This window comes from Macrobrachium nipponense, chromosome 15 (genome assembly GCF_015104395.2).
Source record: "Macrobrachium nipponense isolate FS-2020 chromosome 15, ASM1510439v2, whole genome shotgun sequence".
Lineage (NCBI taxonomy): Eukaryota > Metazoa > Arthropoda > Malacostraca > Decapoda > Palaemonidae > Macrobrachium > Macrobrachium nipponense.
In genome coordinates, this window is record NC_087208.1 from 67,262,700 (window position 1) to 67,277,504 (window position 14,805).

The following is a 14,805-nucleotide window of genomic DNA, read 5'->3' on the forward strand; positions in this document are numbered from 1 at the left end:
TGAATTTATGAAAAAAATAACATTTTCTTTACTGTGTTCTTACCCCGCGCCGGTAAACTCTTCCGAAAAAATCATACGTGCAATTGTGGTAATGTTTGCACCATTTTAAATTAGCCATTACATAAAGTTTTATATATGAAATGTGCGCAATTCATGTAGAATACAACAAAAAATAATTGAAGGTTGTAGTTTTCTCATTTTTGAAATATTTGCATATAAATCACGATAAATGAAAAAAAAAAAAACAAAAAAAAACCACGTTCGGGTCAACTTTGACTCTACCAAATGGTCGAAAAAACGCTATTGTAAGCTACAACTCTTACAGTCTAGTAATATTCAGTCATTTATCTTCATCTTGAAACAAATTCGAAGTCTCTAGCACAATATTTAAATTTATGGTGAATTTAAAAAAAAAAACTTTCCTTCCCTCCGCGCGCGGATTCTCCGCCACAAATCTCCGAAATGTGTACGTCCCATTCTCGGAATATTTGCTCCATTTCATATTAGGCATTTCATAGAGTTTTATATATGAAAATGTGCGCAATTTCATGTAGAATAAAACGAAAAATATTTGAAAGTTGTAGCTTTTCTTATTTTCGAAATAATTGCATATAACAAAAAATATATATAAAAAAAAATTGACATTCGGTCAACTTTAACTCTTCAGATATGGTCAAAAACTGCATTTGTAAGCTAATATTCTTATAGTATAGTAATATCAAATCATTTGTCTTCATTCTGAAAGAAATTGGAAGTCTCTAGGACAATATTTAGATTTATGGTGAATTTTTGAAAAAAATATTTGTTTACGTTCGCGCGTTACGAATTCATGCATTATTTTGTGATAATATTTTCTCTGTGTTGCTTTTATCGTTTTACAATGTGTTATATACCAAAATGACCGCAATTTAGTGTACATTACAACGAAAAAAAAGTAACTTGTTACCTTTATCCGTTTTGCGCACAGCGCGAGTTGAATACAATTATAATGAAATTTCGTTTTTGCGGCTATCATATATTGCATTATTTATATATGATAATGATAATTTTTTTCATTTCTGATGGTTGCATACTAAACTTCAGGCAATGACAAAAAAAGGAGCCAAAAATGAACTCTTAATCTTGAAAACTAAGCGCGCTGTGATTTTTTGAAAAAAATATTTTTTCCGCTTCCGCGCTCACTCTGAAACACCTCCGGCACACGGGAGACATTTTTTTTTTTTACCGCTTCGGCGTTTAAGGGTTAATATTCAATAATTTTGTCTCTGAAAATTTCATATTTTGAGAAATCCCACTTCTAAGTTTTTATAAATACATTAGCTGAATAACTTTGCCTGGAATTTTTGAAGAAAAAGTGAATAATTACGTAACCAGGTCAGAAAAGAGTTGCTAACAGGACCTGATGCACACGAGTAAATATACAATAAGATCTTTTCAGCAATATAAAAATTGTTTTCACAAAAAAACTTTTTGAAACATGACATATGGACATTTTCCTAGCTTAATATGCAATTATCTTAATTCCTGTAATTACAAGCCAAAGGTTAAAAGTCACACTCCTTAGTTTCACTCAGCTGAAAAGTGAGCATTTTAAACAGAAAAGCTCAATTGTGGGACATTAACCCTTTAACGCCGATTGAACGTATTAAACATCGACGTATGGTACGTCAACGGGAAAATTTTTTCTTTTTAATTCACGGAAAAATAGTTATAGGCCTACTAGGTGAAAACTTTTGACTCACGCGCCTTGGGGGATGCTGGGAGCTCACGGATCAAGCTGTTGTTTTGTTTATAATCGTTACCTAGGAGCGCAAGCGCGAATTTCTTTCTTCTCGCACTAGAAAGCATCAACGACACATCTCGGAAATTATTTTGTCACTTTGACATAATTTTTGGACCATTTTATATTAGCCATTACATAGAGTATTATATATGAAAATGTGTGCAATTTCATGTAGAATACAACAAAAAACAACTCATGGTTGTAGCTTTTATCAGTTTTGAAATATTTTCATATAAATAATGACAAGTGCCAAAATTTCAACCTTTGGTCAACTTTGACTACCGAAATGGTCAAAAAACGCAATTGTAAGCTAAAACTCTTATATTCTAGTAACATTCAACAATTTACCTTTATTTTGCAACAAATTGGAAGTCTCTAGCACAATATTTCGATTTATGGTGAATTTATGAAAAAAACATGTTCCTCACCTCCGCGTGGTAACTCTTTCGAAAAAAATCATAAATTTTTTCGTCCGATTGTCGTAATGTTTGCACCATTTTAAATTAGCCGTTACATAAAGTTTTATATATGAAAATGTGCGCAATTTCATGTATAATACAACAAAAAACACCCATGGTTGTAGCTTTTATCAGTTTTGAAATATTTTCACATAAATAACGATAAGTGCCAAAATTTCAACCTTCGGTCAACTTTGACTCGACTGAAATGGTAAAAAAATGCCATTGTAAGCTAAAAATATTACATTCTAGTAATATTCAATCATTTACCTTTATTTTGCAACAAACTGGAAGTCTCAAGCACAATATTTCGATTTATACGGAATTTATGAAAAAAACTTTTTCCTTTCGTCCGTGGGGTAACTCTTCCGAAAAAATCATAAATTTTTTCGTTCGATTGTCGTAATGTTTGTACCATTTTAAATTAGCCGTTACATAAAGTTTTATATATGAAAATATGCGCAATTTCATGTAGAATACAACATAAAACAACCCATGGTTGTAGCTTTTATCAGTTTTGAAATATTTTCATATAAATAACGACATAGAAAAAATTTGACCTTTGGTCAACTTTTAACTCGACCGAAATGGTCGAAAACTGCAATTGTAAGCTACAACACTTACAGTCTAGTAATATTCAATCAATTACCTTCATTTTGCAACACACGGGAAGTCGCACAATATTTCGATTTACGTCCGCACGTTACGAATTCATGCATCATATTGTGATAATATTTTCTCTGTGTTGCTTTGATTGTTTTATAATTTGTTATATACCAAAATCATCGCAATTTAGTGTACAATACAACGAAAAAGTAATTAACTCATTAGCTTTAACCATTTTGCTCACAGTGAGATTTGTATACAATTTTATATGAAAATGACAATTTTGTCCAAAATTGCATTTTTCCTAAACTATACAAACCTGAGGTCCTTTTACAATAGGAAGGTACTAGCGGCAGCTGGATAGGTCGTAAGCTTTCGAACAAGGGGTTCGGTAGTTAACTGCTTGTCCGACAGGCGCGCGCAGCGCGACTGGGAGGTAAACAAATCACTTTTGCTTTTTGGCCCAAGCAAAAAACTGCAGAGTGAGGGTGGCATGAGGTGGGGCTATGTGTAAAAGGACCTCAGGTTTGTATAGTTAGGAAAAATGCAATTTTGGACAAATTGTCATTTGTTCCGACACGGCATACAAACCTTCGGTCCTTTTACAATAGGAAGACTCACTTCTTGGTGGGAGGAATCTGAGTCTTTTGTGAACAGACTGGTGTTCGCCCAACCTTGGAAGTCTCCCTGGTCGTAAGAGCGAGGGAGGGATCCAAGCCTCTGTCCGATTGATCGGGGTGTGCACCGCAGGATCAATGGTCAGACCTCTGGACCGAGTATACTAAGAGAGAGGCAAGCGTATCTCTTCGTACCAGCAATGTAAGAACTTGTTCCTGTACAGGAGCAAATATAAAGTCATGGGTTTGACTCTTGTAGGCATCCACTTCCCCCCCCTTGTAGGAGGAAGTGGTGGATATTCTGCTCCTATCCCTAGTGAAAGGGATAGGATGGGGCTCTGTCATATAGCTCACCTGCATCTCGTCCTCATCCAGCGTAGTGACGACCGTGGCCCTCTGCCCACAGGTAGAGGAGGAGGAAAAGATGGGAAGAGGGAGCCAGTCACTCACTCACTCACACATCCATCCACACAGTCACACCAGGACTCGATGCTGTTTCAGCCTGCGAGGGTCTGGGTTAGCTACACAACTTGTTGAGCAGCCACCACGGGTCCAAGGAAAAGGTATCCAAGGACCTGTGGGCAATATCCCGAAGGTAGAAGGACGTAAAGGTAGTCTGGTTAGACCAGACCCCTGCCTTCAGGACCTGCGCCACGGAGAAGTTCTTACGAAACGCCAACGAGGGGCCAATACTTCTGACTTCGTGAGCTCTCGGACGGGACGTACGGATGTCGTCACTACCATCAGCCTCATACGCCCTCCTGATGACCTCACGCAGCCAGAATGAAAGAGTGTTCTTGGATACTTCTTTCTTGGTTACCCCGGTGCTAACGAAGAGGCGTCGACACTCAGGCCTGAGGTGTCGAGTTTTCTTCAGATAGCGCCGTAGCGCCCTCACAGGACAAAGCAGCATTTCATCCGCATCATTATCGGTGAAGTCCATTAGGGGGGGAATCGTGAAGGACTCGAACCTGTCGTCAGGGACCGACGGTTTCTGAGTCTTCGCAACGAAGTTCGGGACGAAATCGAGCGTCACAGATCCCCATCCCCTGGAGTGTCGTACATCATAGGAAAGACCATGAAGTTCCCCTACTCTCTTCGCCGATGCCAGGGCCAGCAAGAAGAGGGTCTTGAGGGTCAGATCCCTGTCTGACGACTCTCGGAGTGGCTCGACGGCGTTCGAGTCAAACTCCTAAGGACGAGAGTCACATCCCACGCAGGGGGCCTGAGTTCCCTGGGTGGGCAAGACCTTTCGAAGCTCCTCATAAGCAAGGAGATCTCGAACGAGTTCGAGATGTCCAATCCCCTCAGTTTCAGGACGAGAGCCAGGGCGGCTCTGTATCCTTTGACTGTGGGGACTGAGAGGAGCTTCTCTCGGCGAAGAAACACGAGGAAATCCGCTACCTGCTGAAGAGTGGCTCTGAGAGGAGATAGACCCCGTCTACGCCCCCAACCACAGAAGACGGCCCACTTCCCCTGGTACACAGCTGCAGAGGACTGACGGACGTTTCCAGCCATCTCTGTTGCTGCGCTACGAGAAAAGCCTCTCGTTCGCAAGAGATGGTGGATAACAGCCAGCCGTGAAGTCCGTAGGGACTGGACTGCTCGGTGGTACCCGGCTCGACGTGTGGCTGGGCGAGAAGGTTGTGCCAAGGGGGAATCTCTCTCGGTTCTCCTGCGAGAAGAGCCAGCAGGTCCGGATACCAAATGGCCTGTGGCCATTTGGGAGCCACCAGGATCATCCTGAGATTCGGGGTGACCAGTGCTCGACTGATCACCTTGCGAATCAGGCTGAACGGGGGAAAGGCATAGACGAAGAGGTTGTCCCACGGGTGTTGAAGAAGCGTCCTCTGCAGCTGCCCATGGGTCCGGCACGGCTGAGAAGAAAACCTGAAGCTTTCTGTTGTGCCGGGTGGCGAACAGATCCACGACTGGTCGTCCCCCACAGGTCGAAGAGCCTTTCCGCCACGTCCTGGTGTAGAGACCACTCAGTCCCTATCACCTGATCCCGACGGCTGAGCGTGTTTGCTACTACATTCCTCTTCCCTGGAATGTAGCGTGCCGACAGCTCTATTGAGTGTGCCTCGGCCCACTCGTGCACCTGCCGAGTCAACTGGTACAACGGGAGAGACACTAGGCCCCCCTGTTTGTTGACGTAGGCCACTACCGTGGTGTTGTCGCACATCAACACCACTGAGTGTCCCATCAAGCGGTCCTGGAACTCTTGGAGAGCGAGAAACGCCGCCTTGAGTTCCAGTACATTGATGTGAAGGTGCTTGTCGTTCTCGTCCCACACTCCTGAACTCAGCAACTCCTCCAGGTGTGCGCCCCATCCCTCGGTCGATGCGTCTGAGAACAGCTGCATGTCCGGGGGGGAGCGCAGAGGCACTCCTCTTAAGAGGTTCCTGTCGTCCAGCCACCAGGCTAGGTCCTGCCTCACCTCCGGTGTCAGTGAACACTGGAAAGCTTGGGGGATCCGTCGCCTGTGACCAACTCTCCTTTAGTCTCCACTGAAGAGACCGCAGGTGAAGACGCCCGTGAGGGACTAACTTCTCGAGTGACGACAGGTGTCCGATCACGACTTGCCATCGCTGAGCTACCTGTTCCTGCCGAGTCAGGAACTGGTTGGCTGCCTCCCTGAATCTGCTGATCCGCGAGTCTGCGGGGAAGACTCGCCCTGCTACCGTGTCGATCAGCATACCCAGGTACTTCATCCTACTGCTTGGGCTCGAGATCGGACTTTTCGAAGTTCACAACGATCCCCAGATCGCGACAGAACTCGAGCAGTCGATCCCTGTCCTGTAGCAACTGCGAGCGGGAGCTCGCCAGGACTAACCAATCGTCGAGATACCTCATCAGACGTATCCCGTGCGAATGGGCCCAAGCAGACACCAGAGTGAACACTCGCGTGAACACCTGTGGGGCGGTTGAGAGACCGAAGCAAAGTGCCCTGAACTGGTACACCGTCCCGTCGAGGATGAAGCGGAGGTACTTTCTGGAGGACTGATGAATGGGTATTTGGAAATACGCATCCTTCAAGTCCACTGAAAGCATGAAATCGTTCTCCCTGATGGAGTCGAGCACAGAACGTGCCGTCTCCATCGTGAACCGGGTCTGGCGAACAAACCGGTTCAGGGGAGAGAGATCTATCACCGGGCGCCAGTCCTCCCAGATTTGGACTTTTACCCACCAGGAAGAGTCGACTGTAAAAGCCCGGTGACTGATCCGTGACGATTTCTACAGCTCTCTTGCTCAGCATGGTCTTGATCTCCTGTCTCAATGCTACGTCCTTCGATGACCCTGGAACGTACGACTGCTGTTGGACCGGGTTGGAGGTGAGGGGTGGCCGAGATTCGAAGGGTAATAGATATCCCTCCCGAAGGACATCTACAATCAGGTCTCGGCGCCGTAGCGCTGCCAAGTTGCCCAATGGCTGGCCAGGCACCCCCCCACTTCCGGCAGCAGGTGAGGGGGAACGCCGTCCCTAGCGTTTCCCCCCTTTCTTCGACTTCTTCCCAGAGCCTCCTCGGAGAAGGAGGGCTGGGAGGAGGGCTGGTTACGGCTCCCCTTTGTAGAAGTCGAAGAAGACAGAGTCTTTCCCCGGGGCTTCGACGCGACTACCGTCTTAGCCACCGAGGAAGCGCTAGCCGAGCTCTTTGGCTTGGCCGCAGTCCGAGGCTGCCCAGAAGCCTTCGAGACTGCCTGGTGAACCAGACGGTCACTGTCGTCAGTGCGCCGTCTGTCCACCGCAGCGTCCACCATCTCTCCTGGGAAGAGAGACGTGGAACTCCGTAAAGGTCCGTTGCGGAGTCCCAATGCCGCTTCACGCCCAGCCGCCCTGGAAACTCGAGTAAGGACCAGCGTCCCTACGTCGGAGAACCAGGTTGGCCCACAGGTTCACCGTCTGGTGGGCAAGGAAGGAGATGGCTCTTCCCCCAGACTGGCAAAGTCTCCTAAAGGCCGAGTCATCTTCGGGAGAAATTCCCCCGGAGTTGGCTGCGACCTTAGATACTGTGAGGGACCACAGATCTAACCAGGAGACGGCCTGGAAGGCTGCCATGGCAGTGGATTCCAGGCCGAGTGCCTCTTGCTGCGAGAACCATAGGTTCTCGGACAGGAGCTGCTGCAGAGACACACCCGGAGTCAGCCTGGCTAACTCCGGGTTCACCTGTTTGGGCGGCATCGGGTCCTCAGATGGCACATAAAAACGCCGCTGTCGCAGCAGCGGAGGTGGAAGCAGCTTGCTCGACCTACCAGACTTGAGAGAACCGTCTTGCCCGGAGACAAGAGATTCTACCTGGTCCAGCACTGAGTCGGCAAGCTCGGAACGCGGCAAACCCACCGTCGGTCTGGGTTCCCTCTTCGGGCCCCAGAACGACTCGAGCCGGGACGTGGGCTCGGATGGTGGGAGCGGCGATCCTTCCGCGAGGTCGTTGTGCTGACGAATCAGCGCAATTACCTCGGCAAAGTTCCTCTGAATCTCAGGAGTGACTGCATCCTGCGGAGTAGGACCATCCAGTCCCTCGAACAGGAGCATCTCCCGAGACCCTCCCCCCTCGAGGGGGGGGGGAACAGCGACAGACCCCTCTCGGTCTCCTCCAGCCACTTGTGCATACGACCTGGCCGGTCCGAGAACCGTGCCTGGTACGTAGGACGTCGTGGTGGGATCCTGAGGGGCGCACCCCTCACGATCACTCCTCAATACCTCGCCCCTCCCGGTGTAACCCGAGGAGGTTGAAGGTATGGGAGAGGCAGACCTAACGCTCCCTCCTCGCTCGCTGGCAGAACCAGTGGGCTTGGAAGACTGCAGGCGATCGTCAACCCGCGGTGGCGATCGAGCTGCAGGCCTAGTCGAGCCGTCTCGCTGTGGAGAACGGCTGGACTGAGAACAGCGGCCCCGGTCTCGTGTGTCAGAAGAGCTGGTGCTGGTCGCCGTACCCGATCGCTCTCTGTGAGAGTGACGGTCAGGCGACCGGCGAGCTCCACTGTCACAGTGAGACCGGTGTGTATCCTCACGGCGCGTTACGTCGCTGGTACCAGCCGTGGCTGGTGCCGGCGAACGGGGGGACCTCTTCCCAGCCTCAGCCCGTGGCCGGTCGTGGACCGTCACGTCCGCCCGGGTAGCCAGCTGCTCGCCGCGAGAGCGAGAGCTGGTCTGGTGAGAGTCGCGTGAGCGGCTGTCACCAGTCTTCCGCTCCGTGCCGTGAACCTGACGCTGAGCTGGCTCAGAGGTCTGGTTCCTAGCTGCACGGTCGCTGGTAGGCGACCGTACACTCGGTACCTCTCGCGAACGAGAGGCCGAGATGGAACCTGCTGCCGTGGTCGAACCACTAACAGCAGGCGAGGAAGTGCCGGTGTTAGCCGGCACTCCTCTGGTCCCCGTAGTCTTCTTCCTTGCGGAAGAAGAGACGGGTCCTGCCCCCGAAGGAGCAGGGTGACCAGCGGAAGAACCCCCCGTCTCACCGGAGCGAGACGGGCCCTTAGAAGCTCCCGAAGGAGACTTCTTAGGGGGGGGGGAGGCGACCTTCTTCTTCTTAGGCGGGGGAGCCTTAGAAGAAGAAGGGGAAGAGGCGGCAGACGACGACGACGACGAAGAAGACAATGAAGACGACGACGACACCTTCCTTCCTCTTCTTCTTCTTCTTCGTCAACCTCCTCAGGACCGATGTCAGATCTGTCATCCAGGGCGGAGCCGGGGCTGCTGTTGCCGAAGCAACAGGGCCCGGACACACCTGTCCGAACAGATCGGCATCGGGAGCAGCGGCGCCACGAACAGGAACAACGTCAGCAGGTGCAGGCATCACAGGAACAGCAGTGGAGACGGCAGGAGCAGGTACAGGAACGGCAGCAGTGGTCGGCAACATCACGTCCGTGAACAGCGGCTGGGCAGGTACGGCAGGTACGGCAGGCTGTACAGGCGGTCCAGGTGGACGGACCAGCGGCACAGACATCCTAGGTACTGGTGGGAGGTCCAGGGGCGAGCTCTTCGGGCACACGAAGTCCGGTCGCGGCAGCACGGCAAACCCAGGCGGCGGCATCACACTCCCGTCGTACGGCGACTGGCCCCTGCACCGATGTAGTTGGTGTGACAGAGACCGCGTGCGGGGTGTACACCAGGTGAGGAGGTGAAGCATAGCCAGGCGTTGAAAGGGTCGTGGTGGTGGTCGTTACCGTAGCATGCTTGACCGCCACAGAGCCAGCGAGATGGTAGAGCAGCCCCTGGACACTCGGCAGCAACCCTGCAGACCCAACGATGCCCACACCTGTCCGAGGTCGTCCTTTGCGGCAACCGCACCTGAGGAAGCAAAGGTCGGGTGATTAGCAGGATCTCTACCCGCTCGCGCGATGAAGACGAACGGATAGAGGACCCAGAGTACAACTCGACATCGGAGTATCTAGCGCCTCCACCACTCGACAGGTCGGGTGAGGAGAAGGACCTAGAAACCCCCCCCGAAGGGGAAGGCGCCAAACGTGGGAGCTGAGCGGGCGGCAGGAAAGAAGACGAAGTGTCCGTAACCAAAGGAGTCGCGGGAGAGCTTTCCGACGACTCCTTTGCAGGCCTTCGCTTCTTCCTACCTTCGTACAAGCCCCACTGCGCCTCCGACCAATTATTACACACTTCACAGGGCTCGGCTCGGGTGCATTCGCGTCCCCGACACCGAGCGCACAAAATATGTGGATCAATTTCAGGGAACGAGCGGAACTTACCGCATTTACGCCCTTCGGTACCCGGGCACAATCTCCGGGGGGTAGCGAGGCGTGGAGATTCCATGATTGATCAAAAAATTCACAATTGGATGAAAAAAGAGGAAATGATTGTACTTACAATGATGATTCATACACAAACACAACCAAATACTCAAGGAAAGCAAACGACGAGAAGCGGGCAGAGAGCGTCGAACACACACGTCCACTCGCTGTGAGGCCGAAAGCAAAAGTGATTTGTTTACCTCCCAGTCGCGCGCGCGCGCCTGTCGGACAAGCAGTTAACTACCGAACCCCTTGTTCGAAAGCTTACGACCTATCCAGCTGCCGCTATATCCAGCTGCCGCTAGTACCTTCCTATTGTAAAAGGACCGAAGGTTTGTATGCCGTGTCGGAACAATTTTTTTTTCGCGCTGTCATATATATTTATATATGATAATGATATTTTTTTCATTTCTGATGGTTGCATACTAAACTTCAGGCAACGACAAAAAAATGAACTCTTAATCTTGAAAATTAAGCGTGCTGTGATTTAAAAAAAAAAACTTTTTTTCTGCTTCGGCGCTCACTCGCGAACACCGCCGGCATACGGGAGACACTTTCGGAAATACCGGCTCGGCCTTTAAGGGTTAATGAAACACTGCAAGTTAGGAGGTAACATAACCTCAAGTCAAACTTTCTCTGTAGACGTATTGATTAAATTTGGTATTAAAATGATACATCATAAGGTTTTGGTTCCCTACAGGGAAACATCAACATGAACCAATGAATAGCATTTTAAAATCGACTGTAAAGGGATGATTCTTGAAAAAATATTAAAACCTATACTCTGTTTTTTTTCATCTGTCCATCCGCCTGTGGTGTTTTTGTATGGTAACACTGCGTCCCGGGCTTTAGATAGTTACGCCATTTGTAAGTTTCCGGTAAATAAAAGGATATCTGGGTGTACATTTGCAACTGAAAAGTGTTTTAATAATTTACTGTATGCGAATTACACCGTTAATATTTGAAATAGGATATTATTATAATCGTTGAATGTAAGCTAAATGTAACTATCTAAAGCCCGGGCCGCAGTGTTACCATACAAAAACACCACAGGTGGATGAACAGATGAAAAAAAACAGAGTATAGTCACAATCACGGTGGGAAAATTTGGGAAGTTGCTGCATTTTCCTTTATTTCTTTTTTTTATGTACATAAATCTTATAATATATAACTATCTAAAACCAACATTTTCACTTTATATCACAAAATATATAAAGCATAAGACAAAAAATCACAAGGAAAAACAATGCAAAGAAAACATCATTAGTAGTGGGACAATGACAATGAAGTGAGCTGGGAGAGAAAAGCAGAGAGGCTGTTAATGCTACAAAGTCACTGAACATAATGAGCCACAATGTGCAGCAACATGTAAGATTTTGAGAATGCACAGAAGGGATTGTTTTCATTTCTGCTAGAATGAGGCAAACTTTTGAATAATGTGGATATAGAGAACAAAAAAGTAATATTTCCACCTACTCTCATCACATTCCTTACACTCATCACATGTATGCTCTCTTGTACAAACCTGACCTCTGCACTTGGTGCACGTCGTGTGTGCAGCATAGCATAACTTGGTCAGTCTAGTCTTGCCAGGTTGCAAGAGCACAAAGACCCTGGCAGTACTAGAATCAGACTTACTGATAGTACTCTAATCTAAGAGAAGAGAATGAAACTAATGATGGTAAAGAGACCACAATAATACAAAAGCACAGAAAGAAAAAGAAAGAGCCGACTAAAGCGAGTACACCACCGACTTCAGAGCAACTAGAAAGCGGCGAACATGAACATAGAAAGCGTTAGATGACATCTTGTCGGCTGCGCGGCATAAAGAAGAATGACGCTATCGGCTCATGACGCTCGCGAGTTCTTGCTGCAGAGGGCGGGACATGTCACCCACGCATTACAACAGTCACTTGCACGTGAATCTTTTTAATTTTAGGATGCCGTGCAAGGCTAATCGTTAGCTAAGTAATTACTGGGCAAGTTACTTTAACAAAAAAGTAATATTTGTAAAATAAAACATAGAGCCAAAAAGTAATACGTAAAACAAAACAAGTGTTTAACTAGATTCAGTATGGGCACTCCATTCAGTGTAAGCTTACTTTGCAACCAATAATTTTTTTAAGCTTGTTTATATGAATTTTTACTTATTCTAAAACTTATAACTACAGAATGTAGAACTTACCCTAATATTGAACTGTGGTACTCAAAAGCTCTTGGATCTAGTCGTTTTGCAACAAGGGATAAACCATGCTGTATCAGAACATCTATTAGTATCCTAAATGTTTCTGATGGGCCTCTCTGAAGATAGCCTAAAAGCTTATGCATTTTGGAGGTTTTCGTTTCCTCAGATCTCTGCAAAGAAAACATTCAATACATTTATAAGCATTTGGCCTACCCACATATGTTTCCAGTATTCTACTACTGTATATAAAAAAAAATTTATAACAAATCAATATAAAAAAACTTTAATACAATCCACAAGATCAATAACATAATTCATAAAGAATGCTTATCATGACTAGTAATTTACTAAGGCCAGCAATCCCTGAATTAAAATAATACTGTGCTATAAGGAAACTGAGGGGCACTTGCTTAACATTAAAATCAAGTCTTTATCATCAAGACTTAAGTTTAGATAACTGACAAATAACTAACATAGTTATTTCCAAAAGGACAATCACTTCATAGAAAGAACTCAAAACATATTGCAGGATATCTACTTACAAGAAGGCATCCTACAACTTCATGGGATATAACTTGTCGTATCTTTAACTCATATACAATATCTGCAAACCTTCCAGAATGGGCCACTTCTTTACAAAGGAAATCAGATTCCCTCTGTAAAGTTGACAGCTCCTCCTCATTCATTATGATCTTCAATCTGTTCCTGAAATTGTTAATCACTATCAGATAATTTTAATATCAATTTCCTCAGGAAAGCTTGATACCTTTCACCCAGCCATAACAAAATACAATAAGAACACTTATAACTTCAAATGGGATTTCAACTTTTGCTTTTGCAGAATCATAATGGACTTCTAAGCCAATAAAAATTGATACATTGCAGTGACTAAACGTGTTAAAAGGAAACTATAACAACAGTTAGCATTTTAAAATAGCTTTGGCTACGAAAAAAAAGAAATTAAAATAAATAACATAATATTATATATATAATATATATATCTATATATATATATATATATATATATTATATAATTATATATTATATATATATACGTATATATATATATATATACTACAGGCAGTCCCTGGTTATTGGCTGATAAGTGAAAACTGCCATTAACTGAAACTCAGCAATATACAGTGCCAAGTTTCAGTTACTGGGGCCTCTGTTAGGTATATTATGGCGCCTTAACTCTATTATCGGCACCTTATGGCACCAATAACCAAAACTCGGCCCGTTATGGCGCCATAAATCGCAGATTTTATGGAGCTAGACAAGTGCCACAAAACCGGATCACCATTAACCGAGTCCCCCTATAACCAGGAACTGCCTGAGTAGTATACCTATTCAAGGTATTTTTCTATGAGAAATATCCACAAATTCCTGTTTTATTTATCAATTTCATCATAAAATGCACTTTTTCTGATAAAACTACCCCCCAAAAAAAAATGTATAAACATTTTTAGTTTTAAGCATTTTTATAAGGGGTTTCAACTATTCGCGGATTCTAGCTATTCATCGAGGGGGTCTGGTACACATCCCCAGCGAATAAGGGGAGGGACACTTTATGTATAAGTATATGTATTACAAATTTCCTTTAATATCTAATTCACTCTATCAAGGAATAACCTAAAGGGTACAGAGCTTCACTTTAGGTCCTGAATTCTTGGTTCCATGGTTTGCGCCCATGAGCCGATGAATTTCATAACTAAAATAATTCCCCTTCGGTTAACACACATGAAAGTACGTATATTAATTCCAAGGTAGAGCGAATTAGATATTAAAAGGACATTTGTAGCTTTATATGAATCACTGTGATGGGATAATCTAGTGTTCCTGTGGTAGGGGTGTAAGAATACTACCACCGTAGGTCCTGCATGTCATAAAAGGCGACCAAAAGGACGTCCTAGCTGCTGCCTTGCAGTCTTACTTTTGAGTAAACGGCTATGCCCACCGCCAATAACTGTGGAAACTGCTGCCTTGCAGTCTTACATTTGAGTAAAAGGCTAGGCCCACTGCCAATAACTGGTTGATGACAGCAAGGGCATGTGGTCATAAAAATCCCCTTTGCCAAACAATAAACCATGCCTGATGATGCCTTTGACAGAAGGCAGTGGAGAGGGCGCATCAGGCAACCAACCCCTTAATGTAGGAATAACGGTAGGAAAGAAGAGGATGTGATAGTCTAGTGACAACGGTAACTGGATTTTTGGTGCTGATCCCCAGTAATCTGCACCCAATAATCAAAGATCGGTGCTATTATCGCTGATTTTTGGTTATTGTCACACCGCCAGGAATTGAACCCTCCTGATAACTGGGGACTACCTGTATGTACTATATGTGTATGTATATATATATATACAGGCAGTCCCTGGTTATCGGCAGCCTTGCTTATTGGCGATC

The 14,805-nt window shown here is 46.0% G+C and overlaps 1 protein-coding gene across 7 annotated transcripts in view; it reads right to left on the reverse strand.

Moving 5' to 3' along the window:
• LOC135195033 (uncharacterized) overlaps positions 1-14,805 on the reverse strand; it is a 311,947-nt gene that overhangs the window by 217,972 nt on the left and 79,170 nt on the right. For all 7 annotated transcript variants that reach the window (XM_064221352.1, XM_064221349.1, XM_064221348.1 and 4 more), the window contains 2 exons: positions 12,942-13,104; positions 12,400-12,569 (listed from right to left, as the gene is read on the reverse strand). In XM_064221352.1, the coding sequence (XP_064077422.1) occupies positions 12,400-12,569; positions 12,942-13,085 (314 nt within the window). In that variant the 5' untranslated portion in view covers positions 13,086-13,104. The remainder of the gene's footprint in view (positions 1-12,399; positions 12,570-12,941; positions 13,105-14,805) is intronic.